Here is an 18,792-nt window from a genome sequence, read left to right on the forward strand (position 1 = left end):
TTAACCTTTACAAACAACCTATGAGCTAGTGGATAAAACAGTGTATCACTTTAACCACTCGTCCCAGACAACTGACACAGACACAGACACGGACAGACACAGACACAGACATGGACAGACTCAGACACAGACACGGACAGACAGACACAGACATGGACAGACACGGACAGACACAGACACAGACACGGACAGACAGACACAGACATGGACAGACACGGACAGACACAGACACAGACACAGACACGGACAGACACAGACACAGACACGCACAGACACAGACACAGACACGGACAGACACAGACACAGATACAGACACAGACAAGGACAGACACAGACACAGACACGCTGTCCTCTTCAACACAAACATATCAGTTGGTTGGTTTGTTGTTTAACGCCGCACTCAGCAATATTCCAGCTATATGACATCGGTCTGTAACTGATCGAGTCTGGACCAGACAATCCAGTGATTAATATCATGAGCATCGATCCACGCAATTGGGATCGATGACATGCATCAACCAAGTCAGCAAGCATGACCATCCGATCCCGTCACCTCTTACGACAAGCATAATCGCCTTTTACAGCAAGCATGGGTTGCTGAAGATCTACTCTACCCAAGATCTTCACGGGTCTAAACATATCAGAGCAACATACTTTAAAACCTTGTCAATCAACAAACATCTTTCATTTTGTCTTATTCATATCATTCTCTACATGATTATCCCCTGAATGTTTATCAAAATGAACAAATATGACAGGAATTCTTTTTATCAAAGATTTCATGATGAACTCATTTTAAAAACGTCTCATTCAATTCTATTATCCCTACAAGTTTATAAAAACGAGCAATAACGACTGGATTTCTTAACAAAAATTTCAGGATCAATTCTGTGTTTGAGCTTCTGATTGTAGATGACAGGTATCACTCAACACTTAATGGGTTAATCATAATGCTTTCAGCTGTTGCTGACTCTGGTGTGTTGAGCTCAGTAATGCACAACACGGTGATTGATTGTCAATAATTCATAGGTCAATTGAAGAGATTGGAAGCAATGTGTGCACTATCGACCTGAGTCTGTATGCTGTCTGCTGGTATACCTGACGACCAGTCAACATTGGTGGCACCACAACAGCCGATATGGATTATAGGACAACTTACCTTCACAATTGCGGAGAGGGATTATGGGATAACCTAGCCACAGAAAAATATCTGGTTTCCCTTTTATTTGTTCAGTTCAACAAATCAAGAACTGAGTTGTTCAAAAAACATCCAACATCTTTTTATCCTATAATGCAAAGTGGTATCGATGTGATAAACCAATCCTATAAACGTATCACGATCTGATATAGATGCATGGAACTACAATCAAGCTCCATACATCGACACAATGCCTTCATTTTTGGTTAACTATTGACTAACAATCCCAGTATCTTAGATAGTTTCCCTACTTTGTTTACATGACATCAACCATTTGGACTCATTTTCCGACTTATCACTGTTTATGTAATAACTGGTTTTTTAGACAATGTCTGATGAATTGATAGCAGACATGTATGCTGAAACGTTTTGAAATAACATTTTTATCATATTACGAACTAACGAGAGAAAAATAAGATATTTTGTACAGTTCGCACACATGGCGATTTTCACAGAATTTTTTTTATGGCAAACGTCTTTATGACGTCACAGCACAATTGTATCCTTGCACCCATAAAGTCCGTCTCTCCCGTGGGCCACACATGATAACATGGGCAATTCACTCAAACATCATTCTTATGTGGCTTCAAAAGCTGTTTCATTGAATGAAATTACATCTTAAACACCCATTATTTCAGGAGATACATTGCGGTATTGTAAACATGATATAATAGCGATAACAAATATTTGTATTCCTAATATATGACATTCACAACAAGGAAACACACTTGGTTAATCATCTCTAAGGTGTTTGAGTGTGTCGTGACACACTCATTAAGGTCATGGGATGGACTGAGAATCACTCACCTGTTTTATGGCAGTGACGGAGATGACGAACACCAGGGGTAGGATGCTTGTGATGGGGGTCACCGGGGTGTCTATCAGCAGCTGCAGTAGAAGACAACATTCAAGATAAGCCACAAGATACAACAGTAAAAGGAGGAGAGTCAGTGGCCTTGATCCCAGGTTAACTGGAGCACTGCAAGTTCAGGATGAAAACTTGTTTCATCAAGGTCAATGTTTGCTTTTAGGAGCCGGCCATATGATATTCTGGGGTGGGGCTGCACGGCTGGGGGAGGAAATATTTAGAAAAAATAATCTGTTCTCAAAAACGCTGGAGAAAAATAATTTGTTTCCAGGTTTCACCAAAAGAAAACTGGTTAACCGGTTCACTGGATCGTTCTGAAATATAATTTCATTTTTTCGCCCCAAATAGTTCTTGTTGAGAAAGAAATTATATGTCCTGAAGTATACTAGATATAATCATATTTCATGGGTATACCATACCCATTAGATATGAAAATATAACCCGGGGGTTGGATTATGTTCACGTAATTACCAGTAATTTCATATTTCAGGACTGATTAACAATTGTGATCAAGGTGACGGGTGACAGCTCACCTGAACAATACCGACGCACAGGAAGTAGAAGTTGGCCACCCGCCGGAACTGCTCGAACAGGTTCTTGGGTAGAAAGTTCCATAGCGTGTACTGCAACAAATACAATGTTATAAGTCTTCTTGGTGCATATCGAGAAGGAATTCGGTTTTGTACACTGTAGATAACAAAATTAGTAAACAGTAAAATATCAGACTTTTTGCCACCAATTTATATGGTTCTACTGTCACTGGGTGCCTTTTCGAGATGTTTTACGCAACCAAAGACAGGGTTAGAAACGAACAGTTTTTGTCCACTAGTCCTTATAAGGATAACATATAGCAAAACCCTTAAAAAGGGCAAATTTCTACTAGTCCTTATGATACCTTTACCATTTGGCAGTTTCGCAAGGACTATAGGACTAGTGCCAATTTCTAACGCTGCAAAGACGTTCAAAGATGGTATTGTTGTCTGTTAGATACACACTAATCTGCTTGATCTCACTTGCAATACAGACTGGGGATATATTTCTGTATGCCCTACTCCCTGCATTGACTTGGCCCATCTACCATACAGGACTCCATGTTTCGTTGGTTGGTTTGTTGTTTAACGCCGCACTCAGCAATATTCCAGCTGTATGACAGCGGTCTTTAATTATCATGTCTGGACCAGACAATCTAGTGATCGATGTCATGACATTGATCTATGCAATTGGGATACAATGAAAAGCATCAACCAAGTCAGCAAGCTTGACCACCCGATCCCGTAAGTCGCCTCTTACGACAAGCATTATCACCTTTTATGGCAAGCATGGGTTGCCGAAGACCTATCCTACCCCGTATCTCCATGGGTATGGACCACGGAGGTAGTTTAACCTTTTGAATATGTTGAAGATTAGGAACATGACATCAACTGCGAACCCAGGTACCTAGAACTGCTGCCCTAGATCACGCTGCCTTTCCTCCAATTGATAACTCCCATAAATAAGTAATTACTATCTGACACTCTACCGAGCCTTTAAAGGTCAGTATATGTTATCTTAATGGTGTTATGACGTAAATATTAAAAATAGTGTAGATTATGGGCCATAAACATTTATTCCATACGCCATTATTGAATTTCGTTGCCATCTCTAATCTCATGTCTGTAGTCTCTATGGCACAATGCTCAGTAATATTTCAGTAGGCATTGCTGTTAAACCTAACTTCAATACAACCTTAATTCATTTCTGAACGTGATGATGAACATGTACGTCATATCATAATAATTTTCGTTTCCTTTTGTGATGAGAGGTGCATGCAAACGGCAGAAACAACAACATAATTACTGGTTTGTTTGTTTGTTGGTTGGTTTAACGCCGCACTCAGCAATATTCAAGCTATATGACAGCGGTCTGTAAACAATCAAGTCTGGACCAGACAATCCAGTGATTGACATCATGAGCATCGTTCCACACAATTGGGATATGATGACATGAATCAACCAGGTCAGCGAGTCTGACCACCAAATCCAGATAGTTGCCTCTTACGACAAGCATAGTTGCCTTTACGGCAAGCATGGGTTGCTAAAGACCTATTTTACCCCGGATTTTGAAGGACAGATAAGTATGTTTCTAATAGACCCTACAGGTAATTTTTGTACTTGTTACTGCATACAGGGATCTGGGGGCTTCAGGGATTTAGGAGAGGGGCTTAAGGGGGTGGGGAATGTGGATTAATGGGGTTGGGAATGGGCCCTGATTAAGGGTGTGTGGTGTATCCAAAATACAGGTGTATTAGTGTGTGTGTGTGTGGGGGGGGGGGGGGGGGGGGTGCATAATATATGATTTTATTTCAGGCAGCTATTTATTTCCGTTCCATGTTTAATCCAGGGTTTTAGGGTGTGTTTTTTCAGGAAATTGACTGATCCTGGTCCAAAATATAATGTTTTTATTCAAAATAGGTAACATTTTTAAAAAATGTTGACAGCATGTTTGATTGTATTGAGACTCATCATACATTACAGTTCAAGTTACCGGATGTGAACCCTTTGTTTTGAGAGTGCGATCAGCTATAAGCTGCAGCATGTCCCACCAGCTGTAGTTTAACTTGGTTAATGCAGGGTGCACACTTAAAGTAGATCTCCCCCAGAACACAGGACTGGCTACTTGAAATTCTTACTAGTCCTTGTCAAAGTTGCCAGTCTAAAATTTTATGTTATTACTTCAAACTTGAATTAGGGTTGTTTATTATTTGCACACAATAGACCTTACGGAGATATGTATTAATTATTGACAAAATATATGACCGTCCTCATGATGGGTAGACTGTATTTCACCTGTTCTTCCTGAAATTAACCTGTCACGGACGGTGGGCCGGGCTATTATTTGCAACTCCAGTTTATGGCTATTAAATAGTCATGAAGACATTCTTCTAGCGACTAGTGGCTCTCGTCAACAGCCTGCCCACAGTGATTGGTGGTCAGAGTAAACAATCACCAACGTACACAAACACACCACTACCATGGCCTCAGGCTGAATATGTTACGCCTAAGTACAAGCATAGAGGCCACAGTCTATTGATAATACATGCCAAATGTTCAATACAGCCAAATCAGGGCTAAATGCCTCTCATCAGTGGTAATAAAGCAGTGAGATCATTAATGGCTTGTGTTACACCAGACACTCTGGTTGCTGGTGACAAACAGTGGCAGAACATTTCCATGAGTTTATCAACTTTTGATGGATATTCAGAATTCTTATATGTCATTTCCAAATGTGACTAAAACTTTCACGACAGTTTGGAAAAAATCACCTGAAAGAGTGTCCCGGCCATGACAAGCAATTTATTTTATTTTATTTATTTATTTTTATTTCTGAAAATTATTGAAGTGTTTTCACAGAATGCTCTAATTCAAAACAAAGTTTACAAATAAGAGGAAAAAATATTTGAATTGATTTCCAGGCACCAAGATTTCCTCACTGCCCTGCGTTTGTATTTAAAATATTTAGTTTTTGTTGTCTAAAATACTGTACCACACTCAGCAATATACCAGTTTTATGATAGTGACCTGAAAATAATCGAGTCTGGACCTGATAGGCCAGTGATTGATATCATGAGCATCAATCTACGCAATTGAGATATGATGACACGCATGAACCAAGTCTGCGAGTCTGACCACCCGATGATGCAGAAAGGGGTAGTTCATGTATATGTAGATATTTATACTAAAATTGTCTCTTTTGGGGCAAAAAAAAAATGGATTTCTTGCATTTATGGCACTTTAATTATGACAGACAATAATATATGGATTTACCAATTCTATGCAGACAGTAATTGGCTTCGTCATAAAACAAAGAATATTCTTACAGACCTATATATTAAAAAACTGAATTGACCAAGAAACATGACTTTTGTTTGTTCGTTGTTTAACACAGCACTCAGCAATATTCCAGTTGTATGACGGCGATCTGTAAATAGTCAGTGACTGACATCATGAGCATCGATCCACGCAATTGGGATCGATGACATGCATCAACCAAGTCAGCGAGCCTGACCACCCGATCCTGTTAGTTGCCTTTTACGACAAGCATGGGTTGCTGAAGACCTATTCTACCCCAGATCTTAACGGGTTTCCAGAAACATCAAGTAAAAAGCAGATACCATTATCAGTTTAATTGCATGTATTTCAATGAAACAAGAAAAGGTTCCTATCTCTTTGTGACATTAATCGACCATCAATTTTCAAAATAACGAAGTTATTTCAATGTAAAAACATATCTAATGAGGAAACTGTCTCCCTTCTGTCACCAGATTGGGATGATCATGTACAATGGGTTGTTCATGTGCGGCCTGTCAGCGGCCTGTGCGTAATCAAAACTGGACCGGACAATCCAGGGATTGATATTGTGAGCAACGATCCACACCATCGGGGTACAATGACATGCCATCTCCTCACACCAGTAGTCATCCAAAGTATAAAAACCTAGCTGTCTTTCATGGAGGACAAATTTGGGGCACAATCCAAAAAAATTAACATTTTAGTTTAATTGACGTGAACGAAGATTGTTCACTACCCTTGATCTCTGAGATTTCACTTATGTATGGTTTTAATAAGCACCCCTTTGTCAATTTTCTACTGCAAATATGTTAAATTATTTGCTGAATAAAACGCAAAGGTATTTAAAATTAAGTAATATGTTTTTGTTGCACAAATAAAATATCAGATGACAAAAAGACTCTTACATTCCCATGTTCATCCATAATATATGAATGCAGGAATGATCTACAAATTAATTCCTAAATGCCAAACAAAATAATCAATAAATAATTTCATTTCTGAATTATTTATCAGCTGGGTTAACAGATACAGAAAAATATCATAAATAACAGGAACGTAAATGTCAAGATAAAGCACAACCATATTGATTAAAAATGTCTTCCTTACCTTAGAGGAGATGACTTGATTGTCAATGTATTTTTCTGGTATAAACACTTCCTCGGTGGACGGAGGCCGGTTCCCAACAAACACGGTCCGATTTGCAGGACGCTTCTTCTTCATGCATCCCTGGCAGCAAAAAAGGGATCTTAGTGTAAAATCCTTAGAATTAGAATCCTCATTTTTTCCGTTCCCCTGGGGGTTTGGATTGGGATGGACCCGAGACTGGAACTTCCTGAGGAATGCCATCACTCTATATGTGTCACCAATATCCTAGAAACGCAGGGACATGAAATATCCATTGGGTCAGTGCACACATGTCTACCCGAAACCTTCAGATCATGTCATTTTACTCCTAATTAAACCATACACCTGTTGTATAAAAACAATCACGTCTTTAATCAAAATCACAAATAATTTTCCCCGAGCCTTGTATCACATTCACATAGACTCCTTTCCACATGTTAGAAGCAGTGTCTGTTCAGCGATATGTTCGTTTCATTAAGTTCAATGATCTATGGATCATGTACAGGTATCCAAATTCCCTCTGGTGTCTTGTTTAAGTTAAAGTTCTACGACCTATTTGCTTCATCATGTTGCTGGTACCGTCAGTGGAACCCGATCGATGAAAACACACCATGACAACATTCAATAAACATCATGTGGAACGGGTAGGCTTCCGATACTGAATCAATGACTGACAGGCATTGACGTCCCACCTGACAGTGGAAGAGCCCACTAATGTCCCGACACTACAGTGAGACAGTCGGCTTGTACTCAGACATCGTGACACCCATTCTTTGAACTGCCCCGTCACCTATCACTATGGGTCACCGCCCAACAACTTAAAACAAATACCGCATGACGGTGACAATTTTCAAAGAGTGCAGAAAACTGTCATTATTCCTACTATTTCATGTAATGAACACATGGTGTGTGAACTGAGCTGTTTCCTCGTACGCCATGACAAGCCAGGTTACTAGGGACGACAGTGTTTATCACAAGATAAATAGACGATTTCCTTCTTTCAAATGCTATCAGCTTATATTGTATTCCATGTATTGATTTTGTTAACTGGGGTGTGAAATCCACCCTAGGCAAGCCAAGTTGGGTGTGATCTCTTGTTAGGAACAATAGCTTGTTAATGCCTGAGAGATCTGAGTACTTACTGAGCACATGGGGGGTTAGTACAAAATTCATTCATAATTCCTTTAGTCAGCTGATTGACAGGGAAAGCCAATTGTACCAGGATTGGTACATTTTCTGGACACTGACTTCTAGACACCGACTTCTAGCATGCAAATGTCCTAAAGATGTTTAAATTGATAATACAGAAGAATGTCCTTTCAAAATTTTAACAATATATAAAATGTCCCAATGCCATTTGGCTAAACAAAGTCACTAAGAGTACCAGGCTTGGCTTTAGGGTGCATGCCTATATAGATATTGGTTTCGGAACGATTAATATTTTATAACTATTTAAAGAATATGTGTGTCTGGGTATTATTAAGAAAGCTGGTGTGCAGGCAAATTCTTTTCAGTCTCATGTATATTTCAAGTGAATGAATGAAGACTATAGAACTAATAGTATAGACTTTATTCATGAAATAGTTCAGTATCTTGTGTCAACACAATTTATACAAAACTTTCCACTCACAGTTTGTTTACGCAGTATAATACCAGGCATAAGAGACAGAGGCTATATAGCTTTTGTATAACAGCGGAGATGAGATATCAAATGAAAAAACTCAATTTAGATATAGTGTGTGAGTGAGTGAGTATGGTTTTACGCCGCTTTTAGCAATATTCCAGCAATATCATGGGGAGGGACACTGGAAAATGGGCTTCACACATTGTACCCATGTGGGGAATCGAACCTGGGTCTTCGGCGGGACGAGCGTTTTCTATTTATAATACAATGGACAATGTTATTGATAAAACAAACTAACCCGATCAACTTGGTATCACAATCTAATAAATATGCAAATGAGGGCACAAAGCAGGAACTATTTTTAAGTTTATGCAATGTCTGCCTGGTCAATAATTTATTGACCAACTCCATAAATATAACAGCATGTGTCAGGCTTAAATTTTTGGGTCGGGCATCAGCACTTAGGCTAAATCCTGCACATCAGTTATTATTAATGCCAATAAAAACATTCAATGAGTGAGTGAGTGAGTGAGTATGGTTTTACGCCACTTTTAGCAATATTCCAGCAATATCATGGCGGGGGACACCAGAAATGGGCTTCACACATTGTACCCATGTCGGGAATCGAACCTGGGTCTTTTCGGCGGGACGAGCGAACGCTTTAACCACTAGGCTTCCCCAACGCCCCTTCAATGAAAGAACCGAGTTCAGAGTTGTGTTAGTTGGTCTTCTTCGCGGGAGTGAGTGAGCATTGTTTTACGCCACTTTTAGCAATATTCCAGCAATAATATCACTGGGGAGGGGGAGGGGGAGACACCAGAAATGGGCTTCACACACTGTACCCATGTAGGGAATCGAACCCAGGTCTTCGGCGTGACAAACGAACACTTTAACCACTGGGCTATCCCACCGCCCCTTTTCTTCATGGGAATAAATAAATAAAAAGTGTTCAACCTTCATAACATTTGTTTTCAATAACAATTATTTTTATAAAGTTCAACCTCCTTCCTCATTTTTAATTTTTTTCTCTAATACAGCCTAGCCAATCATCAAACACAAACAGAGAAATCTGAATTTATGTCACATTGAAAGAGTCAGGAAGCAGAGATCAACACACCACCCTGGTGCTTGCTGTGCGTCTTTATTCACAACACATGAGAGCTGTATGAATACACATTGCATTTTAGAAAGTGTAATCCCCAAATAATGTAAACTTTATTCCATATTAACTTGATGCTGATACACAAGTGTCAGCTTCATTTCAAGGTAGAATGAACATACGAACACACTTAAGAAGTCAACTTAGCCTGAGACTATTAACATGTGAACTATCACAGCATAATGATTGGTGGGAACTAAGATGAGTGTGTTGCCTTATGGTGTAGTCAAGAGTGAGTGAGTGAGTGAGTTGGGTTTAACGCCGCTTTTAACAGTATTTCAGTTATATCGCAGCGTGTCAGCTTAATGTGGGAGGAAAGCCCGAAATGATGCAGGTCTCAGACGTTTACCACTTCGGTGAAACCCACGAGCATGGGTATGGTGCTGACGAACCTAGAAACATAATCGGGGCGAACCAGGATTCGAACCCACAATCATAGGTTTCTGGCGTGTCCAAGGGACGCAACTCTGCACAGCGAATCGCGGCGCCTTAGACGACTGGGCCACCCTGGTGTAGTCAAGAGAAGACATAATATTCAGTTACTCTCTAAAGCCACACATTTTTAATTTTATGTTTCATGGATTTATTCCAGCTTTTTCTCACAAGGTCGTTCAAAATAAAAATAAATAGCTGTGTCAATCATATGTTTATTTGCATGAACGTCATTCTACCGTTTAGTAAAAACTGCAGCTTGCATCTTGAATCACTGATAGTGATGTAGACAAGGAATTTATATATAACAATTTATATGGTATATTTTGTCCATATTACAAGTGGGAGACATAACAAAAATTTATATTATTATTTTTAATTTATTTCTTTTCCAGCTGCTTTTCAGTAGAGGGGCGGGCCCATAAAACAAAAATAAAGAATGTGCGGTCTAAATGATGTAAATTACACTATCCAGACTTAAGGACATAAGAAGCTGGGACAACCCCAACATTGACCCATTGGATGCAAAAAGGTATGGCTGTTGGAATGAATGAAACTAATTATACGATAGATTTATCTGATATTTGTCCAGTTAAAAACTACAATCAATGTTCAGACAGTCCACAAAAGACTAAGGAAATCCCCGTAAATAACCCGTGAAGATTCCGCGGTAGAATAGGTCTTCAGCAACCCATGCTTGCCGTAAAAGGCGTCTATGCTTGTTGTAAAAGGCGACTAACGGGATCGGGTGGTCAGGCACGCTGACTTGGTTGATGCATGTCATCGATCCCAATTGCGTGGATTGATGCTCATGATATCAATCACTGGATTGGCTGGTCCAGACTTGATTATTTACAGACCGCTGTCATATAGCTGGAATATTGCTGAGTGCGGCGTTAAACAACAAACCAACCAACCAACCAACCCCATAAAAAAGAAGCGTAAGGCATCACACATACTTTGTGTTGTACAGTGTTCCCTCACTATTGGGCCCTTCAAAGTGCTTACCCGGTCATTGCATGCAGTAATGCATGGCCCCAAAGTTATGTACATTATTAATAAACTCAAGTTTTACACTAACACAATATTGCGAGCATGCAACACCGAAAATACCAATCAACAAACCCGAACTGAAGTCCACAATTTAACCCTATTATTACCCTATTTGGATACATCATTGTATTTGTTGTTAATGCAGTGGTCACCTAGGGGCCCCGATTGTAATGTCCCGAGAGTCCCTTAATAACAGCTCACTAACATACAGAACAACACATAAGGATCATGAATATTTGGGGGGATATATATATGTGCTCAGTCTTCTTTCAAAAAACATATCCAAAAATATTCTGATCCCTAACTTTACTTGCACAGTATACAGAGCCTAGACCAGGATAAATCCCATATCCATCTACTTATTAAGTACTACGTACAACTCATCCAAAAGATGCATATCTCTATTTCTGGAATATATGTTCAGCTATCAGAAACTATTATTATATTATCTTTACAATAAGCAGAGTAACTTCAGTCATGGGTCCTGAAGATTCCATGCGGCTAAGATAAGGAAGGTGACCTATTAAAGGCACTCTATTTTTTCCATATCTTGATGTAACTTGATAATGAGCACTGATAATGACATCTATTTTCTGAGTATAAACATATATATATCCCTGTTTGCTATGAGATAACACTTGAAATGGAGATGTTTCTTGTTATCTTCTGCTCCAAGATGTTTTTCCAGTATCTTTGTTTTCTTGAATAAACTTTGTACTTTTGTATGATATATATATATATATATATATATATATATATATATATATATATAAAGCACAGTAAAGTTCTAACTCTCAGGCACAATATAGTAATAATTAAATAAGTGGAGTAAGATTGAACACAGTTTTAATAGGCTAGCGCTTTCAACTCGTACCACGTACGAGTCTCATCAGGCCATAACTGAATAACGGACATGAAGTAGTAACATATAGTTACGTGACGTCATAACATTTAGGAAACTTTTTAGTTTTCCCGCTATATAAGCTAAATTTTGATCATGAACCTACATTGTTTCAAAAAGAGCAACATTTCATTCATAAATACGCGCCTAAGTTAAATGTCAAGGCGTAAGTTTTTTGTCCATTGTCCATATATATATATATGCTTGATGCATACATCATAAATTGGAAAAATGAAAAAAACTACACAGAAAGATTATTTTTGACATAGTTACTTTGTTTCACACACGTGCGATGCACGCACACACACACACAAAAAAACAAAAACAAAAAAACTTGGGGGCAACTGATCCTTTTAAGCCTCTTAAGGGATCCATTAATTTACTCCAAGATTTTATTTTTATTTGCATACAACCTGAGAGTTGAATGTTATCAACTTTGTGTGTTGAATTTACTTTTATATCATAGATCTTTGATATGCAAGACCGGCTTTAGGCATGGAATTCAAAGTATACCAAGGCCAGCTACTACTACTAGTAATATCCTCAACTAACAGAAACGTTCAATTGCAAACAGACTTTTTGTTTGTTTGTTTGTTGAAGGCAGCCTTTTGTTCAGATGATGTGATGTAACCAGTTTTTGATACTATGAACAATGGATGAGGTCATTTCATATTGTTCTCAACATGGACCATTGTGTTTGTTTAGTTTGTTTGTTGTTTAACGTTGCAGTCAGCAATATTCTAGCTATATGACAGTAGCCTCTAAATTATTAAGTCTGGACCAGACAATCCAGTGATTGACATCATGAGCATCAATCAACGCAATTGGGGTATGATGACATGCATCAACCAAGTCAGCAAAACTGACAATCCTGTTAGTCGCCTCTTACGACAAGCATAGTCACCTTTTACGGCAAGCATGGATTGCTGAAGACCTATTCTAACCCAGATCTTGATGGCCACCAAAGATTTGAACACATCTTCCTATAATCCATTAAGCAGCATATTTTCCTTCTTCATATCTTACATTCAAACTGAAGCAAACCAATCATTAGATAAATAAATATCATTCCATGCTACTTCAAAGAAGCTGTAATTAATTTACAAAGCCCTCATTAGCCAAATGTATTTGAGTTAAGCCAGGGGGCTGAGCATGCGGTGAAGGCTTAGCGGGGATTAACATACCAGCCTGCACAGTCAAGTGGGACTGGGTCTGCACCGTCAGAGGGCACCTGCACATAGCTGGGGTAACTCTGGCAAGTGTGGCATGACTCGCAACAAAACATGCCCGTCACGCTGGGAGTACACCCACGCAAATAGTGGTTATTCTCACGCTAATACACACAATATTTCAGCAATATCATGGCGAGGGACACCAGAAATGGGCTTCACACATTGTACCCATGTTGGGAATCGAACTTGGGTCTTCGGCTTGACGAGCTAAAGCTTTAACCACTAGGCTACCCGACCGCCCCCCTGGAGTATGCCAAGAGCACATTTTCATAATTCAGTGTATAAAGATGTGGCAGGGTTTCAGATCATTCATTTTTTCAGATGTTGACTGACTGTCAATCACATGTCCTGAATATTTTTTCGAACTTGGTCAAGATATTATGTAAAGAAGAATTAAAAGAATTATATAATTAAAAGTTGAAATATCCTAATAGGGTTTGCATTTAGCAAACTCACTGGTGAGGTGGTGTTTATTGTTGTGAGGCGAGAGGGAAAAACATCTAATAATTATTTTATTATGACCTTTTCCAACTGTGTATTTTCCCATTAATCAGAAAGTTACCTTGGCATTTAGAATTGTCTCTTGCATCTATTTATCCAACTGTAACTTAATTTTGTAAATTATTTATGCAGTCTTTTCAAGAAGAAAATATATTTGTTTTACATACAAGTGTAGTTCACTAATTACGGTGTGAAATGTCAACCCTTACAGAGAAACGACACCGTAGGCAGCCTGTTGTTCAAATGATGTGATGTCACAACTTCCTGATGAACAATGGATGATGTCATTTCATATTGTTCTCGTCATGGACCGTTGTGTTTGTTTGTTGTTTAACAACGGTCTGTAAGTAATCAAGTCTGGACCAGACATTCCAGTGATTAACATCATGAACATCGATCCACACAATGGGGATCGATGACATGCATTACCCAAGTCAGCGAGTCTGACCACCCGATCCCGATAGTCGCCTTTTAAGGCAAGCATAGTTTGGTACATAACCATGCACTTTGGTATTACACATTTTACATTTAAGAATTGACTTTCACTTTGTGTCAGTTCATTGGAGTATGAACCGTCTTCAAATGAGGTGCCAACTGTATGAACATCGGAGCTTGTGACGCCAAATGGATGCCCACAGGCAACAAATCTATACTGGCCAAAACTAGGTTACAACATATTTTTAGATCCCGTTGAAGACAAGTTTTTTATCATCCCACAGGCCGTGTTGCAGATAACATAAAAGTACAAAATGCCCCGACATGACGGTAATATTTACATTGCTTGTATGGATCTGATGAAACAGTAATCTATGGCAGACGTTGTATTGCTCTCTACCATGGCAACGGACCGACAAGCAGGACGTCATAACACTCCCATGTGTTGCTGTGTTTGGCAAATGACAGTATCAGTTTCACATAAAACTCTATTTGCTTCATCCTTTAAATTGTACACAGGGCTTGAAGTCTTATTTGGGAGTGAAGTTACGAAGAAATGCAATGAAATATTTTAAAACACTTATCTCTTAGCGAGTACGGAACATTATGCTTATATCTGTATTTAAAATGAACTTAATTAAGTTGTAAAAGCATTACTTAGATAATGTAATAAACATAGCTTTCATATGTATGAACAGTAGGATCAGACCTTTAAACGGTGCATTGCATGTAGTAGTAGATGTTTCATAAGCAGATATTTTCCTTGATATTGGCTTCATCTATCACACAAGAGTCTCTGGGAACTTTCAATTTACATGAATCAGTGACAAGTTAAATGAAGTCAATCTCAAAATGAAGTCAATTTCACTGACATTTTGTTTTTTTCAATCTTTCAAGACTTTGTTTCAGGTTAAACTCGGGATGAAATTGATTATTCATATCTACTCATCAGGCTTACACCATTGTGTACAAGTTTGAGAGTGAAGTAAAGTATCTTTTTAAAGTGACTATCCATGATCATGTCATCATATCCTGTTTGACAGTTCTAAAAACAAACAGCTATTTGAGAGCCAGCTATTATATAAATGCTCAAACATTTAACATTTTACAATTCTGTTCAAATTTGATGTCTTTTACTGTAATCAATTATAATAATTAACAAACAACTTCAAATAAACATAATCTTTTATTTATCACGATTGTAACAGGTAAAGTTGCATGGCCATTTGAAGATTCCGGGTTAGAATAGGTCTTCAGCAAACCATGCTTGCCGTAAAAGGCGACTATGCTTGTCGTAAAATGCGACTTACGTGATCGGGTGGTCAGGCTCGCTGACTTGGTTGATGCACGTCATCAATCCCAATTACGTGGATTGATGCTCATGATATTAATCACTGGATTGTCTGGTCCAGACTCGGTTATTTACAGACTGCCGTCATATAGCTGGAATATTGCTGAGTGCTGCGTTAAATAACAAACCAACCAACCATCCTGAATAAAAATATTTACTTGGCTGTCAACAAGTAAGTCGAAAAGTGAACTTTGAGCGCTGGTACATACGATTCATCCTCTGAACATGCGTTACACAATTTCTTAATTTATTACTGTTTATTCATCTGCTGATCAAAGAAATCACCACTTTTTATTTAAGATTTTTAGAAGTCTTTTTTTGTCCCCAGTGATCAACATAAATCCAAATGATATGGCAAGGGAAGCAACTCTGTCATGTCACTGCAAGACCCTACAAGGTACCGGTAGTCACTAGTGGGGTAGCCTTGAGGTTAAAGTCTTTACCCACTGCGCCGAAGACCCAGGTTCGATAACCCACATGGGTACAATATGCAAAGCCTATTTCTGGTATCCCCTGCCATGATGCTGATGGAATATTGCTAAAAGCGGTGTAAAATCATTCTCTTTCACTTTCAATTCTATAATACCGAAATGGATGTTTTTTACATATTTTTTATGTTTTTCACACTAATCATCAGGAGAGGGATTTGAAATCCCTTATCATGACCTGATTATAATTTTGATTGAATTATTCCCAATTTTCTTAAATATGTGTAACAAACAATTTATCGTTTGGGTTAATAATTTCAATCAAAATCCAAGAAACTGAAAGCAATCCCTCTGTTCCCGTCGCTGTTTGACAGTTTCTGAGCTCATTTATGAATTTAACATGATGACACTAATCAATACCATGTTTTGAATTCATCAAGTCTTAAATTTTTGTTTAGTTTCATCTCAGCATTTTCTAAAATTCAAGTTACATTTTTTTTAAAAACTTGACAAATTTACCAAAGCTGACTTCCAGTTGGACAGCATTGCCTGTAAACAGAGCATTATTACAGAGCATTATTACAGAGCATTTTTACAGAGCATTATTGATTGATGAGCCGGTGGCAGGCCTTCAGATAATGAATGAAGAGTCATAAAATATTATCAGAACACTGACAACTGCACTCAAAGCTCATGGTACCATCATACATGTGTTAAAGCTAATGAGACTGGTTTCTCACTGCTCTGATCGAGTGAGTGAGTGAGTGAGTGAGTGAGTGAGTGAGTGAGTGAGTGAGTGAGTTGAGTTTTACACTGCTAGGAGTGAGTGAAAGAGTGGTTATGGTTTTACATCGCTTTAAACATTACTCCAGCAACATCACAGTAGGGGCCCCAGAAATGGTCTTCACACATTTTACCCATGTGGGCAATCAAACCCGTAACTTCGGCCATTAACAGCTCTTTCAATATGGCTGCCTTGACGGCCATGCCAAAAATTGGATTGGACATCAATCATGTAAACATTCGACTGTCATCAATAGTGGGAACAAGTAAATGAAGTATGGTCGATTTCATCCAATGGTTCCTGAGAGGATGTTGATGCTGGACGATCTACGCCAGATGCTGGACGCCAGATGCCAGACGCCAGATGCCGTACAAACAGGCTACGACATGAGTTCACTCGACTTTCATTTAGAGGCGGGGCATGGGTGGCCCAGTCGTCTAAGGTGCAGTGATTCGCTGTGAAGAGTTGCGTCCTTTGGGCACGCTAGAAACCTATGATTGTGGGTTCTCCCTGATTATGTTTCTAGGTTTGTCAGCACCATACCCGTGCTCGTGGGTTTCACTGAAGTGGTAAACGTCTGAGATCTGGATCACTTTGGACTTTCCTCCAACATTAAGCCGAAATGACACCATATAACTGGAATACTGTTAAAAGCGGCATTAAACCCAACTCACTCACTCACTCATTACGACGGGCTAAAAAATGTAAATATTGTAAGTATAAGAAAAAAGGTGAACTAAAATTGGAATTAAAAATAATTGCATATTTTTATTTTTATTTTTCTCCTTTTGGCAAAATTAAGAGAGGCTTGTCTGAGAAAATGAATTGCAATGGCCCTTATTTATCATCACATAGAATGGTTGATATGTATTATTTCATAGTATTGTTTCATTTAATATTCAACAATATTCCTGATATACGACGGCTGATTGCGTCAGTGTGACGACAGACAAACCAGTCATATCATAAGTATCATGCAAAATGGTCTGAATTATCAAATGTTGAATTCGAAACGTCAGCCATAAAAAGCCTGTAAACTTCCATTTTATAATCATGTAAAATTTAGATTTGGATTGTTAGGAGATATTATGAAAAAATATAAAAAATAATCTGGGTCAGAAAAATCTAAAATCTGACATGCAATGACAGTTTTCAGTTTGTCTTTCAGTCACTTTTTTCAAGCATTTTCTGGGACCACTTATATTTTTTCGAAAAAATCACAGAATATCAAGACGGTGGTCCTTTATAAACCAATAATTAATTTACAGCATATTACCCATAGTTTCTTTAATAATAATGACACTCCACAGTACACCTTTAGTCAGGCGATAACAGAAAGGCTTCAGCCTCTTATATATATATATCCACCTCTATTTGTTCCACAAATACTGACATCGTGTTCTGCCTGGAGATACATCGTGTTACATTAAGCTGGGTAAACATTGCACAATAGGGTTTCATGGCTGACACTGATTTGTCAATTCAATTGTTCCTTAGTGGACCCAAGTTCTTTGCTTGCCCTCCGGGCTATAAATACCCGTTTTCATGACACGTGTAGCATGTACTAAGCCCAAGTTGAGTTGATCTGTGATCCCTTGCTACATGTGACAGGATATGTTGCAATGTGGGTGTGCAAGCTGACAGTGAAGAGAGTATTGTAGATATGGTTTGTACCGTATTTCCTCTATTAGATGCCCGGGCTTCTATTTATTTCGGACAAGCCTTTGACCCGGCGTCAATTAGAGGCCCGGCGTCTATTGTAGGCCCCCCTTCTATTAACACCCCCATTTCACTATGATCACGCACTCGTGACATATCGGATCGAGGACCATTTTCCGACACACGTCGAGTTACCGGAAGAGAAAGGGAGTCCT

At 38.7% G+C, this 18,792-nt stretch overlaps 1 protein-coding gene across 1 annotated transcript in view; it reads right to left on the reverse strand.

Moving 5' to 3' along the window:
* Positions 1–18,792, reverse strand: part of LOC139448389 (phospholipid-transporting ATPase IF-like) — a 127,325-nt gene that overhangs the window by 49,431 nt on the left and 59,102 nt on the right. The window contains exons 2-4 of the mRNA XM_071229932.1: positions 7,001–7,120; positions 2,600–2,689; positions 2,006–2,086 (exon numbers count right to left, since the gene is read on the reverse strand). Of these exons, the coding sequence (XP_071086033.1) occupies positions 2,006–2,086; positions 2,600–2,689; positions 7,001–7,120 (291 nt within the window). The remainder of the gene's footprint in view (positions 1–2,005; positions 2,087–2,599; positions 2,690–7,000; positions 7,121–18,792) is intronic.

The sequence above is a fragment of the Haliotis cracherodii genome, unplaced genomic scaffold (genome assembly GCF_022045235.1).
Source record: "Haliotis cracherodii isolate W230 unplaced genomic scaffold, xgHalCrac1.p SCAF_7, whole genome shotgun sequence".
Taxonomy (NCBI): domain Eukaryota; kingdom Metazoa; phylum Mollusca; class Gastropoda; order Lepetellida; family Haliotidae; genus Haliotis; species Haliotis cracherodii.